Source organism: Neopsephotus bourkii, unplaced genomic scaffold, assembly GCF_033783945.1.
Source record: "Neopsephotus bourkii isolate Nb327-2 ecotype Australia unplaced genomic scaffold, CSIRO-AGI_Nbou_v1 NB_1765, whole genome shotgun sequence".
Taxonomy (NCBI): Eukaryota; Metazoa; Chordata; class Aves; order Psittaciformes; family Psittacidae; genus Neopsephotus; species Neopsephotus bourkii.
Genome location: NW_026902239.1, coordinates 2242783 through 2269953, shown reverse-complemented (window position 1 = coordinate 2269953; position 27171 = coordinate 2242783). Strand labels below are relative to the sequence as shown.

The window sequence follows — 27171 nt, the reverse complement described above, 5'->3', positions numbered from 1 at the left end:
GATGCTTTGTCAGTGGTAGTTTTCACAAACATTGTATTCTTTCTTAATCACCACCTATTTGAGAATGAAGGAAGAGCTTATGCCTTACCTCAACAATTGCCTCATGAGGTTTTGTTATGTAGCACTCCTTTCACACACTACTGAATGTGAGGAAGTCAGTGTGCAAAAATTCTGAACTTTTGAAAGTTCTTAAAGATTGCAGTAGACTGTCTTTTTAGGGTAACTTAAGTGTGCTTTGACCTTTACTAGTTAGGACATTTCCTGCAAGATCTCACTACCCAATTTATATAGACGTTAATAAAAATCCGTTTGGTGGTAACTGTCTCATATAGTCAACTGTGTGGCAGAGAGATGTAATAGTTCTGACTGGTGGAACACATTTACTCTTAGCTCAGGTGACATTAGTATTTGTTCTGTAGGATGTCTCTCCTAGTATCTGTAAACTGCTGATGCTAGAGCACCTGTTTTCTTGACAATTTGTTAATGCTTTGGATACTAGCCCTTTGATCTTGGATGACTTTAGCACCTTGATCTCAGAGTCCTTTGTTAGCAGGAAAGTGCTAATGTTCTTTGGAGTGTCTGAAGGGGTCATAGACTCAAAGAAGCAACAGGTTGGAAAAGACCGTTAAGATCATCAAGTCCAACCTGTACCCCAGGACTGCCAAGTCTACCACTAAACCTGAGTCAGTCTGAAATCCTTAGAGGGGAAAGGACTGGCATTGTAGGGCTGCCTACAAAGCATACAGACGTAACAGTTCTGTAAATACACCCCTTTGGATATTATTGTGGAAAAAACTTATTTTGCTTTCACTATTTAAATTGATATATTTGAAATGAATGTAAAAAAACAACAAACCAAAAAACAACCACCAAAAATAACCCCAAAACCAGAGTAACAGAAGAATAAGTTATAAATAAGCAGGTTTTTTCACAATTAAATGTTTGAAAGATTTCTGTTTATATGGAAACAGGGTTCTCTTTATTTAAATTAATTGTGGAAGAGATATGAAGATGCATACTTCAGCAAGTAAATCTATATCCAGTAATGACCAAGGGTATTCTGAATTTATCATTCTAACTCACAACAGTCTAAAATTGATTTACTTTCCTCTAAAAAATATCTGATATTTGCATCTGTCAAAAGAAGTAACTGATCTAGATGGCCCATAGGCCTAGCATCCATTATGTTAATTCATAAGTTTTACATGATTATATCATACCATGAAATGCGTTCAGGGAAGTTACAATGAAGTATGAACTTAAAAATCAGTTTAAGACTATAAGCATTGACGCCTCATCATATGATGATGGTATTTTAATTGACAGTAGACTTAAATTAGAGTGCCTTAGACACAAATCTTTATCTTTCTGTGTTTGGACTTCTTTGAAATGTATTTTAAACTTCACATGTGCTGATTTCATAATTTTTAATATTAACGTGTCATCATCCTGAAGATAAATAAGGTGGGCTTAAGAGTACATATCAGTAGTTAGCTTAATATTAGTGCTGTCACTTCATGAAACCTACATAGCATAGAATCTACATAGCATTTTCTTGATAAAATTGTTGTCTTTCATCTGTCATGGTACCTTGTTGTAGTTGGCCCTATCTTTTATCATTCCTGAAGTTTCACTGAGAGTTGACTTTTGCTTGGTTGTTCTTTACTGAAAACTTGAATATAAAGGTGCTAGGTTGTTTTGTAAATTGTAAATGTGGAAGCAGAGAAGCGTTGAAGGGGACAAGTACGTTTTTTATTATTTTAGGGAGTATTTAAATGATTGGGCAACCCAACAGTTTTAACATTCAAAAATTTGTCAGCTTTGCACTCTCAAATAAGGAATGTACACTTTGTCTGTTTTGAATAATCAACATATATGGGACATGAAATACTAATTTTAAAATCCAGAGAAATGAGTTACCACACTCACCAGCAGAACCTAGGTTAAGTTTTGTATCAAGCGATTTAATTTTATTAGACAAACTGATAATAGATTGAAAGGGCAGCTTGTGAGCATATAATGCCGCCTTCTGCAGCAGACATCAGCATAAGAGCAGTTTGAAAGCAACTGTATTATATATTCTTGTTTAGTGAGATAATTTGAAGGGAAAATACTATCTCTAGTGTATGAATTGAGGCTTGTAAGGAAAGAAATGCTAAAGCTGTAAAGCAAGTAAGAATCACTTGCAGACCTCTGTATCCTTCAGGGAGAAGGACACTGATATGCCCTGATAACCACCCCATGATAGTATTTGGTAGAGTTGCATCTTACCATTCTTAAGGTCTGCATTTGTAACTGTTTTGTAGGACTCCCTCAAGGGTCAGGAGTGAGAGTTAGTAAAATGGCTTTCTTGTGAAAAATGTCCTGTATTTGGTTACTGAGTGCTTTTGTTCCATTTCCTTTCTCTGTGTCTTAATCCTAGTAAATAATTGTTTGATTTTACCTACTATTTTCTGAAACATATAAAATTCTGCCATGTGCCTATCTAAAATTCATAGATTTTTGGTAGTAAAAAGGTAACTTTAATTAGAAGTTACTAATAATTGTTAATCATTAATTTTCAAGATCATGTAAAAGGCAACTTTATTTGCTAGGAAAGTTTAGTAAAATCTGTCTTGTCTGATTTAAAGATCCAGTTTGTGTCTTGTGTGTTTTGATGCTATGTATACATATAAATGAGATAATAGATGCTTAGCTCCATTTATTAAGTGGAGTTTACAGCTGACTGGTTCTTGCTACATGGAGTTCCATTTTTGAGATGTATTCATACACTATGCATGTATGTAAGTAATTCAAAAATTATTCATGTATAATTAGGGATAAAAATTGACTTGAAGTTCCCATTTGAGAGTTGCAAACAAGGGTGGTGATTATTTATGAAAGCACTTAATATTGAATAATAGTGATGCAAGCATCAATTTAAAATCAGCAGGAATACTCATTAAGAAAAATAATAAAGCATGAATCTTGGAAAAAATATCTTAGTATCTCTGCAAGACTGAATATATCTAGATTTCGCTGTCATTGCTCGCTAGTAGTGCAGTAGTATGTAGTTAAAATGCAAGATGATTTTGTCTTTCAGATTTGTTGGGGGAGGCGTCTCTTTGTTTGCCTATGGGTTTTGCCTTAGATAATCACTTACGGATTTTTGTGTGTTTTCTCTCCTTTAAAGGTCGTTTGTATGCAATGCAAACAGGGATGAAGATTGATAGTAAAACCCCAGAATGCCGTAAATTTTTATCCAAACTTATGGACCAGTTGGAAGCTGTAAGTACAATTTATTGCTTTCCTCTAAAATGGTTCTTAATGTTACTTTCACTTTTATCTAAGCTTCTGCGAATTCTATCTGTTCTCTGTCATCAGTCATTTATGCAACTATTCTCTGTGCAGACTTTCTGTGTATAATAAATTGGCAGAAAGACTGAAAGGAAATAAAACTATATGCATGTTTATGTGTACGTAGGCATGCACAAACATAACAGATTTTTATATAGCAGACATTTGCCATAAGATTTTGTATAGTTAACATAAATTATGATATTCATACATATTCTCACGGGAAATAATTCATCACAAAATAAATACCAGTATTCTAGAAGACTTCAGGCTAGCCTAGTCTTTGGGTGCTTTTAAAATTTTTTGGCCTGAACTGTTCTACACAAGGAGTGGGGTTTGGGTTTTTGGTTTTGTTTGGGTTTTTGGTTTGTTGGTTGGGGTTTTTCTTAACATTTCTAAAAGATAAAGATACTTTTAAAGATACATATCCTCTGTTAGAGACTGGGGACCTTATACTATGCATTTTTGTAAGCACAGTCTTATCTGGGTGGGTAAGAGAGAGCCATGTCATGCTCTTTTGAGTGGACTTGATAGTATTAAAAGCAAACAACCTGAAACAGAACTGAGTTAAAGAAAAGTAAAGGCATTGTACAGGTGGTTAGTGTAAGTCACAGGAGCTGTTTATGTTCACATACTGTAGTTTTCAATAGCGTTGAAGGTTTTAAGTGCTCCTTTGGAAGCAGAAAGTAACATTGAAAAATGAAGCAGCAGTTCTTTTTGTATTCAGTATTAAGATTCCATCAAAAATCTAGCTAGAGCAATGCCTGAAGAGTTTGTGTGAAACTGGTGCAATAGCCTTTGGTTCTTTGGAAAAACACCCCAAAATGTGAACCGTTTGTTTTTTTTTTTCATAACTTGTACTTCTTGCTATGTTTTAACTATGATTTGAAAATCAGAGTAACGGAAAATCCAGTGTACAGTGACTCTGTGTTGTGTTATTTCATCAATTTTTAACATCTTTAATGAATCTGATTTTCATGTTCAAAGGTGAAGAGAGGTGAAATTAAAACTCCAGAAGATTTTGCTCTTCATTTCCTTAGGATTGTTAAAATCTATTTTATTCTTTGTGGTACTTCTGCAACTGGTCCATCTGCAATGTTCTCCTTGTTTCAAATTTTGAAATGCTAGAAAAGTAGCAAAACCCTATGGTTTCACCTTTCAGTTGCTGGTAAAATTGGCTGTGTGACAACTGATGCTTAGGTACTGAGGTTCCTTCTATGTATCCAAGTGGTTGAAGGATGGAGAAAGCACTTCTAAGCAGATGTAATACAGCATTTTGGGAGCTAGGAAGCTTGGGTATACTGACAGGTTGAACATCTGCAGGAAAACCAGCCATTTTTAGTCTGCCCATAACCAACAGGGGCACAAAGGTATGCTGTAGGTCTGCCCAAAATGTGTCTCGCAGATTTCTTTGTGTTGCCGCTGTTGATTTAGATGTTTAGAGGGAAGTTTACAAACAATACTAAACTTCATTGTAGGAAGGAATAAAACAGTGCAGATATATTTGGAAGTTACCAGATGTGTTCTTTGCAAGAAACCTCATAATGTTCCAAATAGATGAGAGTGATTTTGTGTTCCAAATAGATGAGAGTGATTTTGTGTCCCAAATGTATGTCTCTGTAAGAAATACTTGTATGTATAATTGTGTTGTTTTGCTTTTCCAGTAGATAACTATTTCATTTAAATGTTTGTAGTAAAGCTAAAGCAAATGTGCTTGATTTTTAGGTTCAAATTATGAATCTTCATTTAAAAACTCAGCATTGCTGTACTGATGCATAGATTGTAAAGGGTAATTTCAAAAGTAAACAACTTTGTTAACACCAGTGTTTTTAGAAGTATATGTAACACTCATTTGAGCATTTGAAATCATGTCCATTGAACATCAGATCAAGATTAGTATTAAGTTATTTTCTAAGTGTAAGGTATATATATAGGCTGGTGAAACGTATATATACACACATAAAAATAATCTTCTTACTCAGTTTAATTTAGTGCTTCATTTCAGTTATATATCTTGCAACTTACAAATAGTGGTACACTCGCAAGAAAGACAATTACACTTTGTAAAACATATTTTTTGAAAAATAGGTGGAGCATGAGTTTGACAAAACTCTTCAAATTTGAAGTTGTATTTGGAAAGTTTCTATTTCACTACTAAAATTAAGTAACTTTTCTGGCAACATTCTGTGTATTAAAAAGTTGGCAGCAATCTAAAAAATATGGAAATGCAGCCTGCAAGATTAAGTATTCTTCACATGCACAGTGAGAAAGAACTGCCATTCAGAGATTGTGTTTAAATCTTTCAGCAAAATAAAGGCTGCAGGTTAGTATCATGCAGAGTTCCTGTTTTTATTCTGTAAGGATAACCTGAGATTTCCTTATACAGAAACAGTAGGCCTATTCAGAAGCTGTAAATCCACCTGTTGTGTTACAGGGTTATTTGCTTTACTGACTTTTATTGGGAAACCTGAGGATCCTTGTACTCTAATGTCTTTGAAAAGAGGTCTTTGAATTACAGTGCACTGCTTACACTGAAAATTCTGGTAAATCTGTAGGTCACTAGTCTGCTCAAGGTAGGGCTCAGACTTAGAAAAATATAATGAACTGCAGTGAAATGCCTTACAAGAGGGAAGACAGATGATCACCCTAACCTGCAGTACGTTTATAAAGCATGCATTACTGTATCAGTTGAACTGTGTGGAATCCTGATACAGGCTTCAGAGTGCTTGGGTTGGTTTTTTTTATAATAAAGGCAAAAATATCTGTAGCTATTCCTTCACAATATTGTAATTATGTTTATTTTAAAGGTTTGAGTTTTGGTTTGGAGTATTTTCTGTTGTTTTGTTTTGTTGGTTTTTTTTTGGTGGGGTTTTTTTTGGTGTTTGGAATTTTTTAAAGTACTCAGAACTAAAATAAGTAATTGAAGTGTATGCTTTTTCTTTTTCAAACTGTACTTACCTTTGTCTAAATTGGCAGCTTCTTCTGCTTGAACTCTATTGCAGAATTGCTAGGATCTAATAACGTAACTTTTTTTTTTTTTTCAATGTTCTTAAGATGAAAAAGCAATTTGGTGATAATGAAGCAATTACTCAGGACATTGTTGGTTCTGCTCATGTGGAGAATTATGCCTTGAAAATGTTTTTGTACGCAGACAATGAAGACAGAGCTGGGCAATTTCATAAGTAGGTGAAAATCTTTGTTTTTGTTATCTGAATTAAGATACTGGTCAGGAAATTTGAATATCCACACTCTTTAATTTCACTCAAAACAAGAATTGGGCTATAATGCATTAATTTGTATCTTTCGGAAAACTAAATTTGTTACTACTGGTATGTCTCTAACTTCATACTTTAACTAGCATCCTCCTTCTTGTCTTCTGTAAGCAGTTGCTCACCTACTGGCAAGCCTTTAAAAAACCCAGGCTAACAGGGAGCTTAACATCAAGCATGTTATAGAATCATAGAATGTTTCTCCTGTCCTCTGATATTAAAGTAGTTTTGATGATGCATTATGTGGTTTGATTTACAGGAGTTACTACAGCAGCCAGGAGACTAGTCAATACATTGCTAAATTTAAACATTGTGATGTAAGTTCTGTAACATCAGAATAAAAGAGTAAAATTAGTGATGTCTGGATTGAAATAAGCTGGTATGTTCTAAAATACAACTTCTAAAAATGTCATCCTGAGAGACTGACATTACCAAGTTAGTGAAATGTTTTAATTTTTCCAGAAACATGATAAAGTCCTTTTATACTGCAAGTCTCCTGATAGATGTTCTAACAGTATTTGGGGAGCTCTCTGAAGAGGTAAGTGTTGGGGATATCAATGTATTATCTGATTGTGTTTCCTAACGGGCAAATTACATGGTTCGTTCTGTAAAGTTGTTTTTATCATTTGTGAATATAAACTTCAAAGAATATAATTTCTAATTATATTGTCAGATACATGTTAGTCATTGTAATTGTGCTATTTTGAAGAAATTACGTGTGAAATGTTAGACACCATTATCTGTTGGAAGATGCTTCATGACTTAGGTGTCAGTTAGAAATTCAAATTGTGATGTTTACGATGGGATGCATATATTACATTGAGCAAGTAGAAATTATTATAGGGAAAAATGATGAAAGGTTCCTAGCTTTTTCCACCTTTTTTCTCCCTCAAGCAAGAGCTTTAGAACTAATAACTGAAGTGGAATCACGTACAGTTTTAGTTAGAATAGATACTTTTGCCATTGAAATAAACACTGCTTTTAAAATGTGATATGTTAAGGTTGAAGAATGTGGATTTACTTCATAAAATAATGCCTTACTACCTGGCCATTGAGACATGAATGTTTTAATTGAAAAAAAAATAATCTACTAAAGTAACTAACCCAGTGTTCTTCATGGTAGGTAATCTTTCACTCAAACAAATATTCTAGAATTGAAACACTTTTATTAAGCTCACCAGAATAATCTCTTGGTCTATTTTAAACCAAAATTTTCTGTTAGATGTGTGGTTAACTGCTCTCTGTTATTCATGCCGAATAGAAGAATTAATCTCCAATAGAGAGGAGCACATACTTTTAATAAAGTACTGCTTGTTCTGAAAGTTGAAAGTGAGGTTTCCTTGCTAAATTAACTGAGAAGCTCAATTTGAAAATATCATAATATAGTCAGTAAATAACAGCAAAAAAAAAAAATAGAGAAAGCTACTGCTTCTCATTAAAAGAAGGTTGAAATACCTGGAAAAAATAAACAAGATACAGCAATGACAGTAAACAATCTAAGACAAAATCAGCAAGTGCTGATCATATTAAGTGCTGATTATGTCTTACAGTGCCTGAATCTACACAGGTAATCTACAAATATTTTTCTTCTTACATGCTTGGGTGTTAAGTGGAAATTTCAGTTCACCAGTACCTCACAGGTGATGAAGTTGATGTGAAACATGCTACCAGCCTGCGCTGTTCACTTGGCCAAGTTACTCTACTCATCCTTCCACATGTCTCATCTCTGTTTATATTCAGCCTTGTTCCTTGAAATGTATTATCTTGTAACTGGCAGAATTGGTTATGTCTGTTACAACTTTTGACAAAGTATTTGATTTGCATAATCAGTTTAAGATTTCTTGTAACAGTTGAGAACTCTTCCTGGATACTATTCTAACAGTCCCAGGAGATATAAGGTGACCAATCTTCATTTCATGTTTTGACATATTAAGGTTGTACCCGAGAACAGTAAAGTATATTTTTAAAAAAGAAATGGAAAATCTCAAAATAGTTGAGACTCTTGGCATTTATTTCAATCACTCATGTTTTGTGAAAAGAATTTATGAAAACCCAGGTGAAAAATGCTTTTCCTCCATAATTTTTCCCATAAGCTGAAAATAGCGAAAAATCATGTTTATTTTCTTCAAGTACTAAAGTTATTACCACATTTTTTCCAATTTTAAAGTGTCAATATGCAGCAAATGCAGTGCCATTTCAGAAGATGAATTGGCAAAAAATTATATTGACCATCAATATATAATCAATTTTTACAGGTATTAATATTTTTTCTAATAACTGAACTATTATATGTGACATTAACAGTTTATTTAAAGCTGTTATTATCGTACCTCTTGCTCTGTGTAGTAGTTTATGTATTGCTGAAGTCCATCTGATTTTTAGCCATGTTTTGAAGATATTAAATCAAAATATTTCATGTCCTATAATATCACACACACCACATTAATCTGCAACTGCTGCAGCTTTTGTGTATTCATGCTTTTGGATACATTTTTAAAATCTAAGATAATGTAATTAGACTGTATTACTAGTCAGCAGGAGTAGCATTTTAAGTTTCAGATATTTAAATCTAAAGGTAATAATCATGTAAGTTTATGGAGATAGGAAGTTTTCCTTATTATTTCATATCAGTAATTACAACACAGTTCTCCACCTTGCACACTAGATGGTCCTGGTGTAATTTATTTCCTTTTTCTGATGTGCTGCACTCATTAAATATCTCTGCATTTTAGTTGCATGCTGAGAGAGCTGTTCTTTTTATATTTTTTTTTTTTAATTCACCGATTTATTTCACACATGTTTATCTTTAAAGGGGTGTCAAATGATAGCAGAGAAAGCAGTTTAGTTTTATAATCTCAGGGTGGAAAACCTACTTGTATTTCTGTTACGAATGCATTAATTTGCAGAAGTGAGTGATTAAAATGGCTGTCCTTTTTCCTTTCCCCAGAACGCCCAGCACAGGAAGTATGCTAGGTGGAAGGCAGCATACATTCATAACTGCTTGAAGAATGGAGAGACTCCTCAGCCGGGGCCTATTGGAATGGAAGGAGAGAGCTTTGGTATGTGTTTTGCTTTTCTTTTTAAAAAAAGTTGATAGCTGGGCCAAGACTGAAGCACTGGTATGCTCAGTTCTTTAGGGAGCACTCTACAGGAAGCATTCTGCTTTTTCTTTATGCCTCTCTTGCTGTTATTTTTATTGGACATTACTGCTTGATTTACATTTTGGTTTTTTTTTGTTGGTTTTTTTTTTTTGTACCTCAGTAGTGGAGATTATTATTTTGAATACAGCTACTGTAAGAAGTCATTGCCACCTTTGGGCCAGAACTGTGCATTTCTTTAATGCTACCCACAGTCCTTCTTTTAAATGTTCTTGCACAGTTACAATCCCTGTACCAGTTTATCCTTTCTCAGAAGTTAAATAGGAGTTGAAAATTGATTGATTGTAGATTAATTCAATTCAAAGCAAACACCTCATGGTTAGGAAGGGGTTGTCTCACTATATAAATGTGGTTTTCAGAATAGGTTTATGGCCTGCTCCTTTTAGATTGGATCTCTTGCTGGTTTCTCACTCATCCCCCTTTTCCTCATGTTTTTAGTTATTGCTTGTCTGGCTACCTGACCTTCTTATGCAGGATTCCTTGAAGTTACATCCTTAACTGTTAAATAAAACATGGTAATTTCCAAGGACAGCCACTTACCAAGTGTTTTTAAGCCTTCCAAATTGTGACTTCTACTGTCTTCTAATTTAATGTGCTCAGACCTGTCTTAATTTTGCTGCTACTGTAAAAGTCTTAGCTCTTCAGTAAAAAACTTTAGGGGCATCCATACCTTTCACATTTAGTGCTTTCAAAAAACAGACACCACCACTGTGAGCAGACCCAAGCTACCCTCTCCATGAATTAACAGAACACATACTAAGTAGACTCTCTCTTACAAGAGCACATAGATCACATCCTAACCTATTTTGAGAAAGCTCTGTTCTCTTCTTTCATTATGTGTCTTTTTACTAAAAATGATAAATCTAGATCTACCATATTATTTCTAACCCTTACAAATTTTACTCTCCTTCCAATGTGTAGAACCACAGACTTCAGATATGTCAAATTTTTGTAAAGTCAAATGAAATCACATGCAAAACTTTTTTTGTTAAACTGATGACTAAAACAGGTAACAATATGATTGTTTTTATATAAACTGATCATGCTTTTCAGTTATTGATAAAAACAAAATGTATGAAAAAATACTAATTTCTGAAATATATCAAAATCAAAATGGTATGTAATTGTTAAATTAACTTTCAAAATATTTTCACCCATTTACTTTTCTGTTGTATGAAGTTTTTCTGTGCTTAATGCTTTATGTTTCATTTCTTTTGCATTTCACTAGTTTCTTTTCATAGTAATCAGTTTCATAAATAAGGTCTCTCTTCATTTTCTTCTGTAGTCAGTGCAGAAGCTTAAACTAAAAATTTTACATGTGAATCTTTTACAGAAATAAGATGTCTTTGGAATGGATGCTTTCCTTACTCGAATTGAAACAGACCAACACAAAGACAATTACCTTTACATGTAATTCTTCACATACCTAATGAAACAACTAAGAACATTAAATGATTTGAAATTTTCCTCTGAGCTTGAATGGCTTGAATTGTCAAGCCATCATTTAAGTATCACTTAAGTTGATGCTTGCTTATATCTTTACTCAAGCTTGAATTTAATAATACGTATTTTTTATAACAATACATTTTTTTCAAATAAAAAGGATCAGTAAACAAATCTGCAGTGCAGAAGAGAGAAATCTAACTTGTAGAGTGTGGCTTGTATCTAACTTACAGAGCCACCTTGTAGAGTTTTATGAAGTGAAGCATTGGCAAACTAGTTTCTTCTTCAACATACAATCTCTTTCAAGGCAATTTTCTTAAGGGCTGGTCCACCTGTAGCAAGAGAGATTAACGATGTGACTCCACCTGCAAACATTGCCACATGTGGAGGTAAAGGTAACTGACTTGTTCAAGGCTGCAAAAGAAACTGTTATAGGAGGAAAAGTGGCATTCAGACTTCACTCAAATCCTTACTATTCATTGCAGGTCATTACAAGCAGTAGCATGAATTGTTGAAGACTGTTTTCATTACGAAGTTGTGCCTTCATGCAGTTTGAAAGGGACACAAATGCTGAGTGATCCAAAATTTAAACATCCTTGTTGATAAGGAGCCTGCAATATCTGTAATTTGGCAATATCTTTTTTTTTAATTGTATTTCATGTAGTAAGAAACAACACTTCTGTTTTCCAAAGAACTAAATGAGTGGCTTCCACACTTATTTTTGGAAATTAACTCTTTAGGGTAGGTTTCCGTAATGCTTTACACAACCAAGACAAAAATTTTATGCAAATTATTTTTATTAGAAGAATCAGTAAAAAAATGTATCAGTTCTGTCTTTGTGCATCATGAGAAGAAAAGCAGCATTGTTCAAATGTATGACTGGACCTTCCCCATTCCTTTCTGCTTGCTCATTTTCTTCCTCCCCTTGCAAGTGGAAAAAGTCTGTTTAAACAGTGTGAAATTCAGTCACTGTAGCTTGACAAATTACCGTTTTTTTCCAAAGTGTTATTTTCTTTGTGATTCTTGAAAACCATACTGTAACTCTTGGAGATGTTTTTACAGTAACATAGGCATGCTTTATGCAGCTCTGCTGTTGAATTTATGGAAGCTTTTGTCAGGATGGAAACCTTAAAATTACATGCTTGATTTATTAATGCAGTTGGAGTACAAGTTCTAGAGTACACATAAAGTTCACTTAGCAGTAGCCCTGGGTCATTGAACAAGACTTTATACTAATGGAAAAGAAAAAAAAGGTGATTTCAAATATTAATAAGTTCCTAAATGGTTATGGTATAGCCGTAGTAAAATATGTTAAATGTCACCATTTACATTGCAATATAGCATACATATCTTAAATTTATATTACAGAATTCTAGGAAACCTTTATAGTCCCACCTAGTAGAAAGAACAGTGTGTGAAAGATTGGTGGATTTTTTTTAGTCCATTACTCCACCTTGTGGAAAAAGATACGTGTATATGTATGTGTATTTTTTTTTTAAGTAGTGTTTCAATAAAACTTTAAGTTGTAAATCTTTTAAGAACATCTCAAGCTAAAATGAAGCAATTCAGAAGAATGAGAAAGAATATTTTTAAATTAAAATTAGTCAATTACTTTTATAATTCTCTGGACTCCTTAGAAATAGTTGTTCAGAGAATTGGAGGGCTCTGGTTTTAAATTCAGTGCTCTGCCCTGCTCAGTTTAAGGCATAATCAGTGCTTCCTTACACTAGACAAGAAAATGCCATTAAGCTTTGAGAATCCTCTTATTTATATGAAAGTCTATTTGGACAGTTGGTTGTGGGGCCAGAGGTATCGGCTTTATTCCATGAAGTCTTGCCTTCAATAAATAAATTTTAAAAAATTTAAACCCAAAGAAACAGATAGTCTGGGTATATTGCAGCTCTGAGGAAAATCTGAAGAGTGCATGGATTCATTATGCTGGAATCCAAGCACAAAGGCTGATGAGGTTCCAAGACAAGAAACTCAGCTGGAGCTGAAACTGAATGTGAAACAATTATGTCACTGTTTCACAGCCTAGTATTCAGCATCCTTAGGAAAATTGCAAGGAACTGTAAATTCTAGGTTATTGCTGCTTTATGAGAAATCAGTTCTCCTAATTTTTCTAGTGTTCATTCCCATTCCCTGTAAAAAAACTGTTTTTTTCAAGAATGTAGTGGATGTTCTAACCACAGAACTGAAAACCAGTCTGTTGACCTGTGTTCTTTTCCAGCAGCCTGAAATACTTCTATTTAGCACTACTGTTAAAAAACTCTTCACAAATACTGCAGGCACATATCTCAAAATTATTCTGGTACTTTAATCTTTGATAAAGAATATTTTAAATATTTACTTTGCAGAAAGAATACTTACAATGCTTTGATGACATTTGAGCACTTTAAACACCCAAGAAAAGTTAATTTAAACAAAGCTACTTTTATGTTTAATACAGCCTAACATTTACCAATTGCATAATGAGCAAATCAAACAGTTGAGCTTGGTCTTTTGATGCATATGTCTGATTAAAAAGTATATCACCCTTCTGTGAATTTGCCTCTTACAAGCACTGTTATTAAGGGTGGTCAGCACTTACAACACTTTTTTTGGTTGGGTTTTTTTGTTTATGACATTGCCAAGCTTTAACCATTTGAGTTCATATCTTCCACGCCAGTGTTGCGTACAGCATTGCACTTATACAGGAGTGGCTTGAGACCATGAACTCTATGTAGTGAGAACATTTGGAGCTGAAAATGTCTTGAAAGACGAGATTGGGAGGTAGTGCAAGACAGACAGAAGTATGGGGGAAGAGTTTTCAGATACAGGGTATGAAGTCCTGGTGCAGAGAGAGGGAAATCAGAATGGGACTGAAGAGCCAGAGAAGGGCAACAGGAAGCTGCAGGAGGCAGTGTAAATAAGTAAATGCATTAATGGTTTAAGTCTGGGCATGAATTTGTAGGTAATTTCTCTTAGTTGAGATCATTAGTACAATGAAAGCATGGCTTCTTCCACTCCTTCATTCTCAAAAACAGTTTTAATAATTTTTAGAACAGCTTTTTCTACATAGTAGCTTCAGGCAGATGCCCAACGTGGAAAATCCAACCTTTTTGGCTACGGTTTGATGAAGATATAAATAATTGATAACAGTGTTACAAGTAAGCTTGGGCAGCTTTCAGGCAGCACGAATGTTGTCTGGGTTTTTGCTAAACTAAATTTTATTTTCTGAAAAATTTTTTTTAGTTAGCACCAAAACCACTTAAAAGTACAGCCTTCAAACAGTGGCTTATTATTATCATTACGCTGTTATTTAAAAGGAAGCATATCCTGTGTTTACTCTTGAATCTCACTCTTTTCTTGCCAGTTTTAACACATTCAGTTTTACTTCCATGCATGTTAGCCACATGATATTGCAAAGGAAAAACCTGGCACCTTAAGCTATCCTTTGCCTTACAGAAATCTGCCATATGTTTGTTTGCATATGTCAGAGATGGCTTCATAAAACTGCAGCCTGAATTATTGGTTGCAGCAAGTCAAAGTAGCATTCACAACAGTAACATACAAAACCAATTATGTTTTGTATTTTTATATTAAATTTTGCTAGCAGTGCTTGAATGCCTGGCAGAATTTTGCTTCTAAGTTTCTTTGCTTTTTAATACTTTTAAATAAAGATTCTTGGTATTAGACTGTGGATTTGAGGGATTTGTGTATTAGTACGTAGATGTTCCGAATGAAAGTGAATTAATACAGCTTTGCAATATACAACAAAAATATAATCTTTAACTATGCATTTACTAAAGTCCAGTATATATGTCCTAATTACAATACTGTTGATTTTACTCTGCATTATAGCCTTTTATTGTAGTAAATACAACTAGGAATTAAAAGGTGTTTTTTGTAAAGGCAGTACCTTAATTACTGCTGGGAGGAATAGGGCCTTACAAAGAAAAACTTTAATATAAAAAAAAAAAAACAAACAAAAAAAAACCCCCAATAAATTTATATTAGTAATATTGTTGATAGTAAGCTGTTTTGTTATTAAGTAGTAGAGGTGTTTGCATAGCACATCATCTTGTATAGTTGAAGATCAGTGTGGATTTCATAAACATTTTGTCAGATTTAGACACAATAGAAGTTTTGTGCTCCGTTATTCATTTTGCTTCCTTTCAAGAGCTGGATGTTAACAAAGCCATTCCCAAAACTGTTTGTTTCACCTGATATTGACATAGATGGATACTTACATAGTCAAAGAAAAGTAACTTTTAAAAACTGAGATAAATTCAAATTGAGGAGCAGAAATGAACTGTATTCTAAATTAACTTGATTGTTAGCATACTAAAATTGGACAATTAGTCTTCAAAATTACATTGAATTACCTAGAGCAGAACCTTAAGAATGTAACTACAGTGATAGAAAAATAACACCTATTTGCACACTCTATGGGAGTGTTCTTTGCACACTCTATGGGATATTGTGAACTTCATTATTCTTATAATGCATTATGTACTCTAACTGTTAGCTACAGTTATGACTTGGCTAAGCTGCATTTAGTTTTCTTGTTCAGTATTACTTTCCCAAAGTTCCCTTTTTTGTTATTTCTTTGTGGTTTGTTTAATTGATATGGACTGGAAGGATTGGCACTGTCTTTCTTTTTACAAAGAGTTTGTAAGGCAAATGCAGTTTTCCATATTCTGGTTCATGTATATATTAAAGTATAATTTACAGCATATTTGTAGTATCTTGTTCAACTACTGTGGATACAGTACATGGAAGTATAAGGGATTGTACTAAAGAGACAGATTGCATACTCAGACCAGTAATGAAATGATCCTTCAATTTAAACAGAAGAGAGCTTTGAAAGTATGTGAGTTCCGAGATGTTTATCCTATGGTATGTTGCTTTTTTACTTTGTCAAATCAACTGTAGGTGGTTTTGGTTGATAAATGTTTTATGTAACATTGCGATAGCAGTTTTTCTACTAAAAAAAAATTGAAAGGAGGCTTCAGAAAGAAGCCTAAATTTGTAAGTGTTTGTATAGAAGAGTTGTAGTAATTCCTGTTTTGTGTCATCTTAGCAGATGTTGAAAGGGAAGAAGCAGAGTCATCTTCTCTCAATAGTGGAACAACTCAACCAACATCGTCATCTACATATGAAGGTAACAACAAAGCAACTAGTAATTACACTGGCATACATATACCACCAGGTGCCCATGCACCAGCCAACACTCCAGCTGAAGTACCTCATAACACAGGTATGTCTAAATCACACCCCAAAAATCCATGCCATTACTGAGGCAAATTCTAGCCCTCTTTCCATTACATATTAAGTAAAATAATTTTTGTTCTATGACAGAGGCAACTTTATAAATTAACATTCTAAAAATGCCATTGGGAATATTTTTTTATGCTTTTCTGTTTTTTTAAATATTTAATTCATATTTTGGAGCACTTTGGCAGAAGAGTTACATGAACTGAACGAATGAGTGATCTTGCAGACAGAACTTTTTTTCTTCTGTAGAATAATGCATTGCAACATCTATACTGTAAAGCAGTATTTGAGTCTTTCACTTGATAGATGAAATTATATTACTTTGTTTCATATTTAGCTTTCCCTGTGCAGATAAACTGCTGTTCTTTGTGGGAATGTATCCAACTAATGTTGAAACTGTTACAGCAACGCTCTAATGGTACCTGCCTGATGCACCATTCATACTTTTTGGTTAATGCTCTTTTTCCCAAGGAAGTGTTTCAGTGTGTTTGACCTCAAAAAATATAATTAATGGAAATTTTATCCCTGTTGTTAAACATACTGGCTCCTTGTCCTTCCTATTCTGTGTCATTTTTTGGACCAAAACAAAGTCCTTAAAAATCCAAGGTTCCTCCCAAGTTGCTGTATTAAAAAAAAACAAAAAAAAAACATAACAAACAAAAACACAAAACAGGAAAAAGTTGTATTAAATTGTTTGTGAATATAATTTTTTCACCTCATGTTACCTTTTTGTAATGATGTTTCATAAGACTAAAAACATTAAAAGCTCTTGATTTCAGTCCTGATGATCATTTAATTTTTCAGATACATTTTTATATTATAGGAAATATGAGATGTTTTTGCAACACAGCCCCTTCTTTTACTTTCTCATTTTAAAAATGCTTCACCCTACAAAAAGTTCAACGTGCCCTTTCTTTTCAGCTTTATCAAAGGGAAATCCTTCAGATAGCTAGGGTTGTTTGGGTCTGGGAGGTGGGAGAGTGTTGTTTTTTACAGTCAGCCTAGGTGAATGTTTAGCTATTTGTTTTTACCACATCTGAAAATTATGGAATCGATACCTTATTGGAATATATGAATTCTTTACATTGCATAGTTTTAACTCTATCAGATAATGTGGCTAAACCATTTTCCCACAAAGCATATATTGTAGAAAGAAATGATATTAGTCGTGTTTGTTCTGAACATACTGCAGAAATGTAGGTTTGGATCAGCACAAACGAGAGTATCTGAAATGTGAATGCAAATACAGGAATGCTTCCCAACGTAAAGTGCTGTTTCTTATTCTAGCATCACCATTTCCCTTTTACATATGGCTAGCTTTTTGACTCTTACCAATTGTTTTTGAAGGAATTAGGAAGGAGACAGTTTTAAGTATGAGATGGCAGGCATCATACTTTAAAATAATGGAGGATCTGATATTTAAAGGCAGAATTTAAAGTTCAAATATAAAAGCTTACTCCTACTCTTATCTAGCAGGTTTTCCTCACTACTCTAGGGTAACAAGTATCTTTTGGACTAGGCTTTTCCTGTTTCTTTAATTAAATTTCTGTGAAAAACTGTACTGATAAAATCAGCCTACAAATACTTCTGTATTAATTTATAAAACATAGTCTGAACTGAGGTTTTAAAATTTATGCTTTAGAAGAGTAGGTAGGGACAGGAAAGGGAGAATGATTTTAAGCTGAAAAGGGTAGATTTAGGGTAGAAAAATCTTTCTTGGGAGTCTGGTGAGGCACTGGCACAGGTTGCCCAGAGAAGTTGTGGCTGCCCCATCCCTGGAAGCATTCAAGGCCAGGTTGGATGGAGCTTTAAGCAGCTTTAAGAGTGGAAGGTATCCCTGCCCGTAGCAGGGGATTGGAACTAGATTATCTTTAAGGTCCCTTCTAACCCAAACCATTGTATGATTCTATGAATTTTCAGGATTGGGAGGCTACTAGTTGCTTAATTTAAAAACCATTGAGTAATTAGGTTTACATTTTCTGTTTTCGTATTATGCCTGCTTACTTTTAAAGTCTATAAATAAAAATAACCCAAGACCATTTTTTTTATATTGATTTGCAGAAGTGACAAGTAACACCATTCAGCCTTCTCCTCAGAATATTCCACTAGTCGATCCTTCCCTTTGCAGTGCTCAGTCTGCAGGTAAGGTGATGACACCTGTATTGTCTGTACAAGCAGTGTGCTGTGTCCTGTGGGTCTCCCATGTGCTAAAGGAAAAAGTTTGAGAAATAATGTCGTTGTTACCTGAACGTTACTAGGATCAACCTCATCTAAATACCATGTTACTCAGAGTTTAATAGTTTATGAAAGCTTTGCTACAGTGTATGATTACTGTTGCCTGTCTGACATTTTCAAACCAAAGAGCTAGCACTGTATTAGGCTTTATTTACATTGTTGCTTGTCAAGTGAGGTTCCCATATACTTAACAAAGCCTATATTCCTGATGGCATTGCTAAATTATATTTTTTTTAATACATGTTCCCTTTACTTAGAATTTCTTTTTCGGGGTCAGTAAGTTATTTTTTAAGTTCATTAAATAATCACAACATTCCAGTGAGGTTTTTTCTTGCAGCATAATTGTTACATGCACGTGTTGATTATAAGTAATACCTGTACTAAATGAAATAATTAAGAAGGTACTACTAGTGATGCCATTTTGACATACCATTTAATCAAGCCTTTGATCTTCTAGCATGACAACTGTCTTTGATGTTAAAATCACTAATAAGCTATATTGCATGTGTTTTATGTCTGCTTATATATATCATGCTTTGAAGTACACACATAAATGCTAACCTTAGAGAAGCCATGGCCTATCAAAGAGTGGTGCACGAAAACAAAGTTGAAATCGTCCTGGATCCTAATCTGTTCACATTCTGCCCTACAGTTTTTCCTCACCTGGTAAAGCTGGTAATATATGTAGAGGTTTTAAGTTCCAGAACTAAATACAGTCAAATATTAACTGTTATGACTACTGAGTTTAGATCATTATATTCTTATATGTCATAGTTGACAAATATTTAGTTGGATATTTCAGTTTATTATGTTGATGAGGAGTCTATGAAAAATACAAGATTTTGATACAGTGAAATACTATAACAGAAATTCAGTATTTAGCTTGTTTTCAGAGTGCCATCATAAGAATGCTTAAGGATGTCTGTTTTAATATATTAAGAAGCTGTTTTTGTAGAACATGTCTTAAAAATAAAAGTCATAAAATTACCTCTAATAGAGACACATTAATCATTAGTATTCTCTTGAACTAAAGGCACATCCTACTGTTTGTGTGGCATATTACTGTAATGTCTCATATGACAGTTAGCTCGTTGTGTTGAAAACAGTACCTCAGACCTGTAGCTGAGCCATTTAAATTTGGTGATTTTTTTTGAGTTTTGAGGGAAGTTGTGGGGGTTTTGGTAGCTCCTCAACAAAACCGGCTGAAGGCTTTACTTAAGCTTTACCGTAGTAACTGCTAGTTGGAAAGCAAGTTTTGTGTTGTTTGTCAACAAAGCTTTCATATTTAACCATCTTGTCATGATCTGCTAGACAGTAATTTTAATAGATTTTTGGTAACTACTCTGAAAATTGTAGTTGTTAGTGTTCCTTGGTTTCAGTGTCTTAATTCTAGTTGTCAAAATTATCATCATTTTGATTTAAACTTTAATTCTTTAAGTGTTAGAAGTTCTTCATTCAGTAGGTGGATAGTATCAGTGCATTGCTCCTTCTGGCCACTTACCTGCTTTAATAAGTACATAAATATAAATAAAAAGAAATTGAGTGAATTAAGATACCCTGTTTTTGTGAATTTGTAGTAACTACTGTCATGAAAATAAGAGCTTAAGACCATTGCTAAGCACAGTGATGAACCTCTAATTTGACCTGAGAATTTTCATGACTGCCTTCTTCTGCACATCTGTTGCATCACTACAAGTTTGGATCTTGTAACAGCTTAAAGTGCCCCATCCGTGGCAGTGTTCAAGGCCAGGCGGGATGGGGCTTTGAGCAGCCTGGTCTAGTGGAAGGTGTCCCTGTCTATGGCAGGAGGTTTGGAGCTAGATGATCTTTAAGGTCCCTTCTGACCCAGACCATTCTGCGATTCTGTGATTCTTATGAATCTATGATTCTTACAAGGAAGTTTTGCAAAAGTGCACCTGAAGAGGTGATAGAGCTCATACAGATCCTCAGTTTTGAAAGCTTAGAAAATATACTGTCAGTTATGGAGGCGTTTGGGAAGACATAAGGGATATGTCAGCAGAGATACATGTAACAGTTTTCTTTGGACGCATAGAATTAAGCTTGAGATCAATGGAAAGTGTTTGTCCTTGCCTGTCACTGTCCTGTCATCACCCAAAGCATCCATGTTTCAGCTATACATGTAAGAGCAACAGCAGTTGTCATACTTGTTGTGCTGCCAAGGAGTCCTTTAAATGCCAACAGTATTCTGTTGATAGTAGCTTTGTTCCCTGACCTGTAAGTAGATTTAGAAATGCCTGTATCTCACAACAGATGTATTAAACTGTGGGATGAGAAGCCCTTCTCAGTTCCTGAGTTACAGTAGATACGTTCAGGCTAGATCCTGGCTGCTGCATATTGAGGGTAGACTTTGGTATGCACCATTCCCATGGAACTGAAGTTTCCTTTGGGTAGGAAGAAGGGATAAGTTTTTTTCTCTCTGATAGTTACATAAAGCTAGCACAGTGCAAAGTAGAATTGCTCCACAGTTTGGACACTATGTCTGTGTCTATACTAATAAATTACACATGCCTGTAAAAACACTTGAGAACAGCTGGCACAAAACCACTCACATCCATACTATTAAACTTTTAAACCTTCTAAACAAGGTAGTTTGTGAAGGCTGCCAATATTGAATGGTCTCTAGCCTGCTCTGACCACAAGTCATGCCCAGGAATTGTTTGGGAAAGTGCTAGTTTGCACAGGCCAAAACCATACTGGTAGCTGTTCCAGCAGTTTGAAGGTGTAGGCAGTCAACTTTGAGTGCTGAGACACGTTCCCTGGCACTGTTGAATGTACTAGCGTAGGCATAGCCAAAAAGGATATTCCGCATGTTCCTGCAAAGCTCTTTCTGGTAGTACTATCAAATGTATATTTTTAAAATAAATTACATATTTTATTTCCATACCATAACATAGGAAAAGCAATTTGATTAATGATATTATGGGAGAGAAGCTTTTGGTGGAGAAGAGTGGAATATTTTATCAAAAGAAAATTAAGCTAGAATAGCAATATTCCTTTGATTCTAGTCAGCATGAGTCCTTCAATAATTGTCCTGTCCTGTGGAACAGGTTTTGAACTTTAACATTGACTCTTGAAAGTGTCAGAGCTTATGCACTGAAGCATTGGTTAACATCTCTGACAACAGAAGGTAGAGCTGCACAGTGACTTTGTACAATGTGTGTGCACACTTCTGTGGTGTAGTTTGCTTTAGAAATTTATTACCTCTAGATTTTACTAACACTAAATGCATTTATGGTTGTGCTACACACAGTTTTTATGAAGTTGTCTTACATTACTGTATGCCCACTTCTACAGATGACATAGCATAGAGAAACCATTTGTCCATTCTAGGTATATATATAATTATGTTTGATTTTTTTACACACGAAGTAGAAATAATAATTGGCATTTTATGTGTTTTCATGCTCTTAATGAAAAAAGTCTTTGAGGATTTCTATTTCAAATATCTTAAGTGCTATAATGGGAAAAAAGAGCATGTTGTTTCAAAAATAATTTCCGTTACCTTTGCCATCACTGTCACATAATGCATCTGGTTGCATTATTAAAATTTTGCTAAATCCAGTCCTTTGTATTTGAGCAACTTCATAAAAAGAGAAAACTTCTTGTAGATAGAAAAGGATACCGGGGTGAAGCAGATACTTCATGTAAAATACACACTATTTGCATTCCAAACCTACTTTTTTTTTCCCCACATGATTTTCACCATCTCTAGTGAAATTGCCTTTTGATTTTCACTTTCTTTTCCTCTTAAAGAATGATGCTTGTTGTTTATATATTACATGTGTCTGTCACGTTTCAGTAATAAATATAACTGCAGTGCTAGTAATTTCTGATTAACACAAAAGCAGATTTGTTTCAGGGTAAATACAGTGTACTTTTTCCACCTGTATTGTTGAGCTTTTTTAGAGTTCAGAATCACAGGATGGTTGAGTTTGGAAGGTCCCCTGGTCCAACCCTTCTGCTCAACTCGGGGGTCCTGTAAAATGGGTTGCTCAGGGCCATGTCCTTTGTGTCTCCCCCTGCGCCTGCGCTCTCCCCATGGTTTAATTTGCAGCATGGAAGGAAGTGTGTCACTGTTAATACAAAAGCTGTCTTTTGAATCTCTCCAAGGATGGAGACTCCACAACCCCTCTGTGCCAATGCTTGGTTACCCTCACAGTAAAAAAAGTTCATTCCTTGTGTTCAGACAGGACCCTGCTGTGTTTCAGTTTGTTCCTACCACCTCTGGTCTTGTCACTGAACACCACTAAAAAGAGCGTGGAGCTGTTCTTTATGCACCCTCCCTTCAGGTATTTCTTTACATTGAAGAGTTCTCCCTAAGCCTTTTCTTCAGGCTGAACAGTCCCAGCTCTCTCAGCCTCTGCTCATATGAGAGGTGCTCCAGTCCCTTAATCATCTTTGTGGCCTTCATGGGACTATCTCCAGGATGTCAGTCTCTCTTGTACTGAGGAACCCAGAATTGGACACAGTTTTCCAGGTTTGGCATCACCAGTGCTGATCACCTCCCTCCACCTGCTGGCAACACTCCTCTTAATGCCCTTTACCCTTCTTTGCTGCAAGGGCAGATGATTTGCTCATGAACAAATCTGTGTCTACCAGCACCCCCTGGTCCTTATCTGCAAAGCTGCTTTGCTTTTCTCCAAAGCTGCTTAACCCTTAGAATATAGAATATGTAAATTGAAGCCAGTTACTAATTTAATGTGGTTATAACTTCGATGTAAGTATAGACAATATAGTTAAGTTTCACATAGTTTTGTAAACTTAACACAGAGCTATTTCTGTTCTGCTTGTCCATTGTGAGGTGCTGACTTCAGTAGGACCTGAGGCCACTGCTGAGCACATCAAAAGATCAACACCCTTATTGTGTAAATTCTGGTTTATAAATTTAAAATTGTTAAGTTGTTAACTTTTTTCCCCTCAAGTTATGTCATAATAGCATCTGAAGTAGATTTCATAACAAATAAGGCTTTATGCCAGGAAAACATTAATAGAGCTCATACTGCAAAAATAAGATTAGACTGGTGAATTTAGGCTTCCTTCCAATAAATTAGTTGAATACTGAGCTGATGCCTTGGCCAATTTTTAAAGAATGATTTTGTAGTTTCTTTTGGCATCATAGCATAAAGCCACTTTGAGGGGAACTTGGTCGTTTTAATTTCTTAAAGATGTTCAGTAACGTGGTTGCAGATTGACCCCAGCTGCTTTTAGTCTGTGCCTTTATGTCAAAAAATAACCTAAGTGTGTGCTTGTGTTTATGCACTCCTTCACATCTGTTTGCTCATATGTGTATGTATTTTAAGGGAATTAATGTGGCTTCACTTATTCAGTAGTAAATTAATATACATTGCAGTGATAATGAGACCACCAAGTTGTCATGAGCCTCAATACTCAACAGTAGTTTTGTGCTCATATTTATTTATTGAAGGGGATTAAGTAGAATTGTAGAGTATCTTTTAAAAATTGATACTATTAATTTTAAGAGCACTAACCCTTCTGCTATTTACCAAGGTAGGGTTGTTTTGAAAACCAGCTAAGTAGTCTAGGTTTTCTTTTTTTGTTTGTTCAAAAGCTTTTCTTAAATAATAAGATTGGAAAAAGGAAAAGCAAATATAATAGACGTTTTCTGATAAGAACTGAGATTTTTTTAGTAAACGTTCGCACAGTATTGCTAACAACAGTTTTATTTTGGAAGAAAGGAATCCAGCTAACTGAAATTGTGACATAAAAAACATGGATTTAAGTATATTCATGTTCTTGCTTAAAATTAGGAAGCTGTACTTAGCTAAATCTTTGTTCAGCCAATTTTCATATAAAATCTGTGGTGCTTTTTAAATGCGTTTTTTCTTAATCTGTGAAATCTGTTCATTGCTTATAAAATGGTATGTGGGAAAAATATTAAATAAGTACATATTTCTCTAGTATTGCATTAATGATTTATGTCCGTAAAACCCAGTCTTTTATAAGATAAGTTGTTCTGAAAGAACATAAGTAAAGGTTTTATAATCTATCTGTAGGTTATTGGAGTGCCATGGGATTAGCCTTGAAACTCCCAGTGAATTTGTGCGTGGAAAGAGAGACAGTAACATAACTGTGCTTTACTTTATGCACACATCAGTGATGCTGTTTGCATATTAAATCTTCTGCCAGTTAAGGCATAAGTCCCCAGTATGTTTTCTAAAAGACTGAGTGCATGTGTCTGAGCAGTACAGAATTCTCAATGTTTTAACATAGGTCAAGAAAATATTCTGAGTAATAAATAACAGTTAATTGTTTTGTACTACGAGAGGTTTTTTGGTAGTGTTCTCTGGTATTACAAAAATTGGCATATTTAATGAGATAAATTTTGGTTTTGTTCATCTTACATAATGAAATTGAAAACATAAATATTACTTGATAAACAGAAATATAAAATGTATAAAACCAGAAACAAGTGAGAAATGTTTCAGCATTTTGAATAGTTATTCCATTTCAGAAGGAACAGTTTCTAACTGTATTATTCCTGAAGAAGACAGCAAAGTAATTATACTGTAAGCACAAAACCCACTGTCCTTGTTTCTTGCCAGGTACAAGATTGATTACAACTAACTTGTTGTTATAAAGCTCTCCTTTTCTTAGATGAAGAGCAGATCTTTCTCAAAGGTATTGACTTACTTTTGAAAGGCACTGGGTCATATAAATACCAGTGTGTAGAAAGATCCTCTTACATTTTTCAAAATGCCAGCAGCAAAGAAGTAAAGCATTACATGAATGGAAAGAAAAGTGAACAGAAGAAACATCATAGCTTGGTCTTTGTAATATTACCACAAATATTACTGGTTTTCATGTTACCCCACATATAAGTAAAACACAGAAATTATGGAAAGGAAGCCTCTATCAGATTTCCTTCATAGTAACTTTGTAATACTTATGTTTTTGCAGGGGAAGTCCATTTGACTCCAGAGGACTTTGCCAGAGCTCAAAAATATTGCAAATATGCTGGCAGTGCTTTGCAATACGAAGATGTGAGCACTGCTGTACAGAATCTACAGAAGGCCCTGAAGTTACTGATTACTGGCAAAGAATGAAGCCTTTATCCAACAGATTCATGGCTTTTGCCTAAAGAACTAACAGCTTATTACTGTACCTGTTAGGGGAGTGGAGTTATACAGAAGTTCTTAGTCCCATCACCATGACAGTGAAATTACTGTTTCAGTGTCAGGTTAGCAATTAATGGTGCAGTAGGTAACTCTGTTTTCATTTTACAAACTGTGGAGCTAGAAATATACGAATGCAGTGGCTTGACGTAAGCAAAATGCTAAAGAAAGTACTGTGAACACTGCTCAAGAGTTAGAATTAATCTTGCAATATCTAGATTATTGGAATGGGAAAAAGCTGAAAATGTAAAAAAACTTGAGGATGAGAATGTTTTATTAAAGTTCTTACTCTGATTTTATTATTTCAAACAATTATTTAATAAGTGTAATAGCTTTAAAATGGTAGGTTAGATTAGTGTTTTCCTCTGGAAATGAGAGCATGTGGGAAGGACTTTTTGCTATACATATGTTATTTGGGTATTATCTAAGACATAGTCAAAGCTGAGGGAGAATGAGGACATTTGTATTTCATTTAAAAACATGATGGTAAAAACATCTTTTGATACTTCAGAGAGAGTTATTATGATGGTGTTCCAAACCGAATCCCCACAACTCTTGGGATTGCTACATGTATTCTTATTATTGGTTCTTGCTCCTTTTGTGTGAACACTTAAAATTTTGTATATGTATGGGTAATTAAGAAAAAGTACTAATATTTATCAGAGATGATCCTGAAACTGGAGGCAGAGATTCTAAACCACCTGAACTTTTAGGGAGATTTACTTTGTGGCTGTTCCATCTTTTAAGAAGCTAAAATAAAGGCATGTTTTTCAGCCATTAAAGCAGTATAAGTTCATCTCTGGTGTTAGTGTCATAGAGCTTCTTATTTCCGGCTAATATTCTTCCTGTCTGCTTTGTTCTGGAGACTTTTTGGACTTGGGATTTAATTAAAATATCTTGAAAACCAAATTTGGAGTCCTTCTGAGGTCTACCCTTGCAATTATAGAGCTCTTGATTGTTAAAAATCCATCCATGCTGTTTAAAAGAAAGAATAAGTAGTCTTTTAAATGCTGTGACATAATAATTGGGTACACCATAGTGCATGTCTGATTTATGTAATAATTTAATGACATATTATCTGATCTTTCTTTCAAAGCTGCTGGATCAAATCCATGTATTTGTAACTGCACTATTTTGCAGTGACTAAAGTCTGATAGTCAAAGTAAAAAGATGAGGAAAAAATCAAACATAAGCATACATCAAAGTTTAGCTGGTTGTATCTTCTTAAGAGTGTAGAGGTTTTGACAGCAGGTTTGAAAAGAGTAGTATGAAATTTGTAAATGTATACTGAAGCTTTTTCGTTGACTGATCTTTAAT

At 34.5% G+C, this 27171-nt stretch overlaps 1 protein-coding gene across 6 annotated transcripts in view; it reads left to right on the top strand.

Annotated features, from left to right (window-relative positions):
- Positions 1–26239, top strand: part of VTA1 (vesicle trafficking 1) — a 36779-nt gene extending 10540 nt beyond the window's left edge. For 3 of the 6 annotated variants that reach the window (XM_061378295.1, XM_061378298.1, XM_061378299.1), the window contains exons 2-8: positions 3173–3267; positions 6391–6518; positions 7068–7143; positions 9553–9664; positions 16272–16448; positions 18527–18607; positions 25640–26239. In XM_061378295.1, coding sequence (XP_061234279.1) covers positions 3173–3267; positions 6391–6518; positions 7068–7143; positions 9553–9664; positions 16272–16448; positions 18527–18607; positions 25640–25785 — 815 coding nt within the window. In that variant the 3' untranslated portion in view covers positions 25786–26239. Of the gene's footprint in view, positions 1–951; positions 2333–3172; positions 3268–6390; positions 6519–7067; positions 7144–9552; positions 9665–16271; positions 16449–18526; positions 18608–25284; positions 25361–25639 lie in introns of those variants that run through there. The other 3 variants (XM_061378300.1, XM_061378301.1, XM_061378296.1) reach the window with 3 other exon arrangements.
- Positions 26240–27171: the final 932 nt, after the last annotated feature.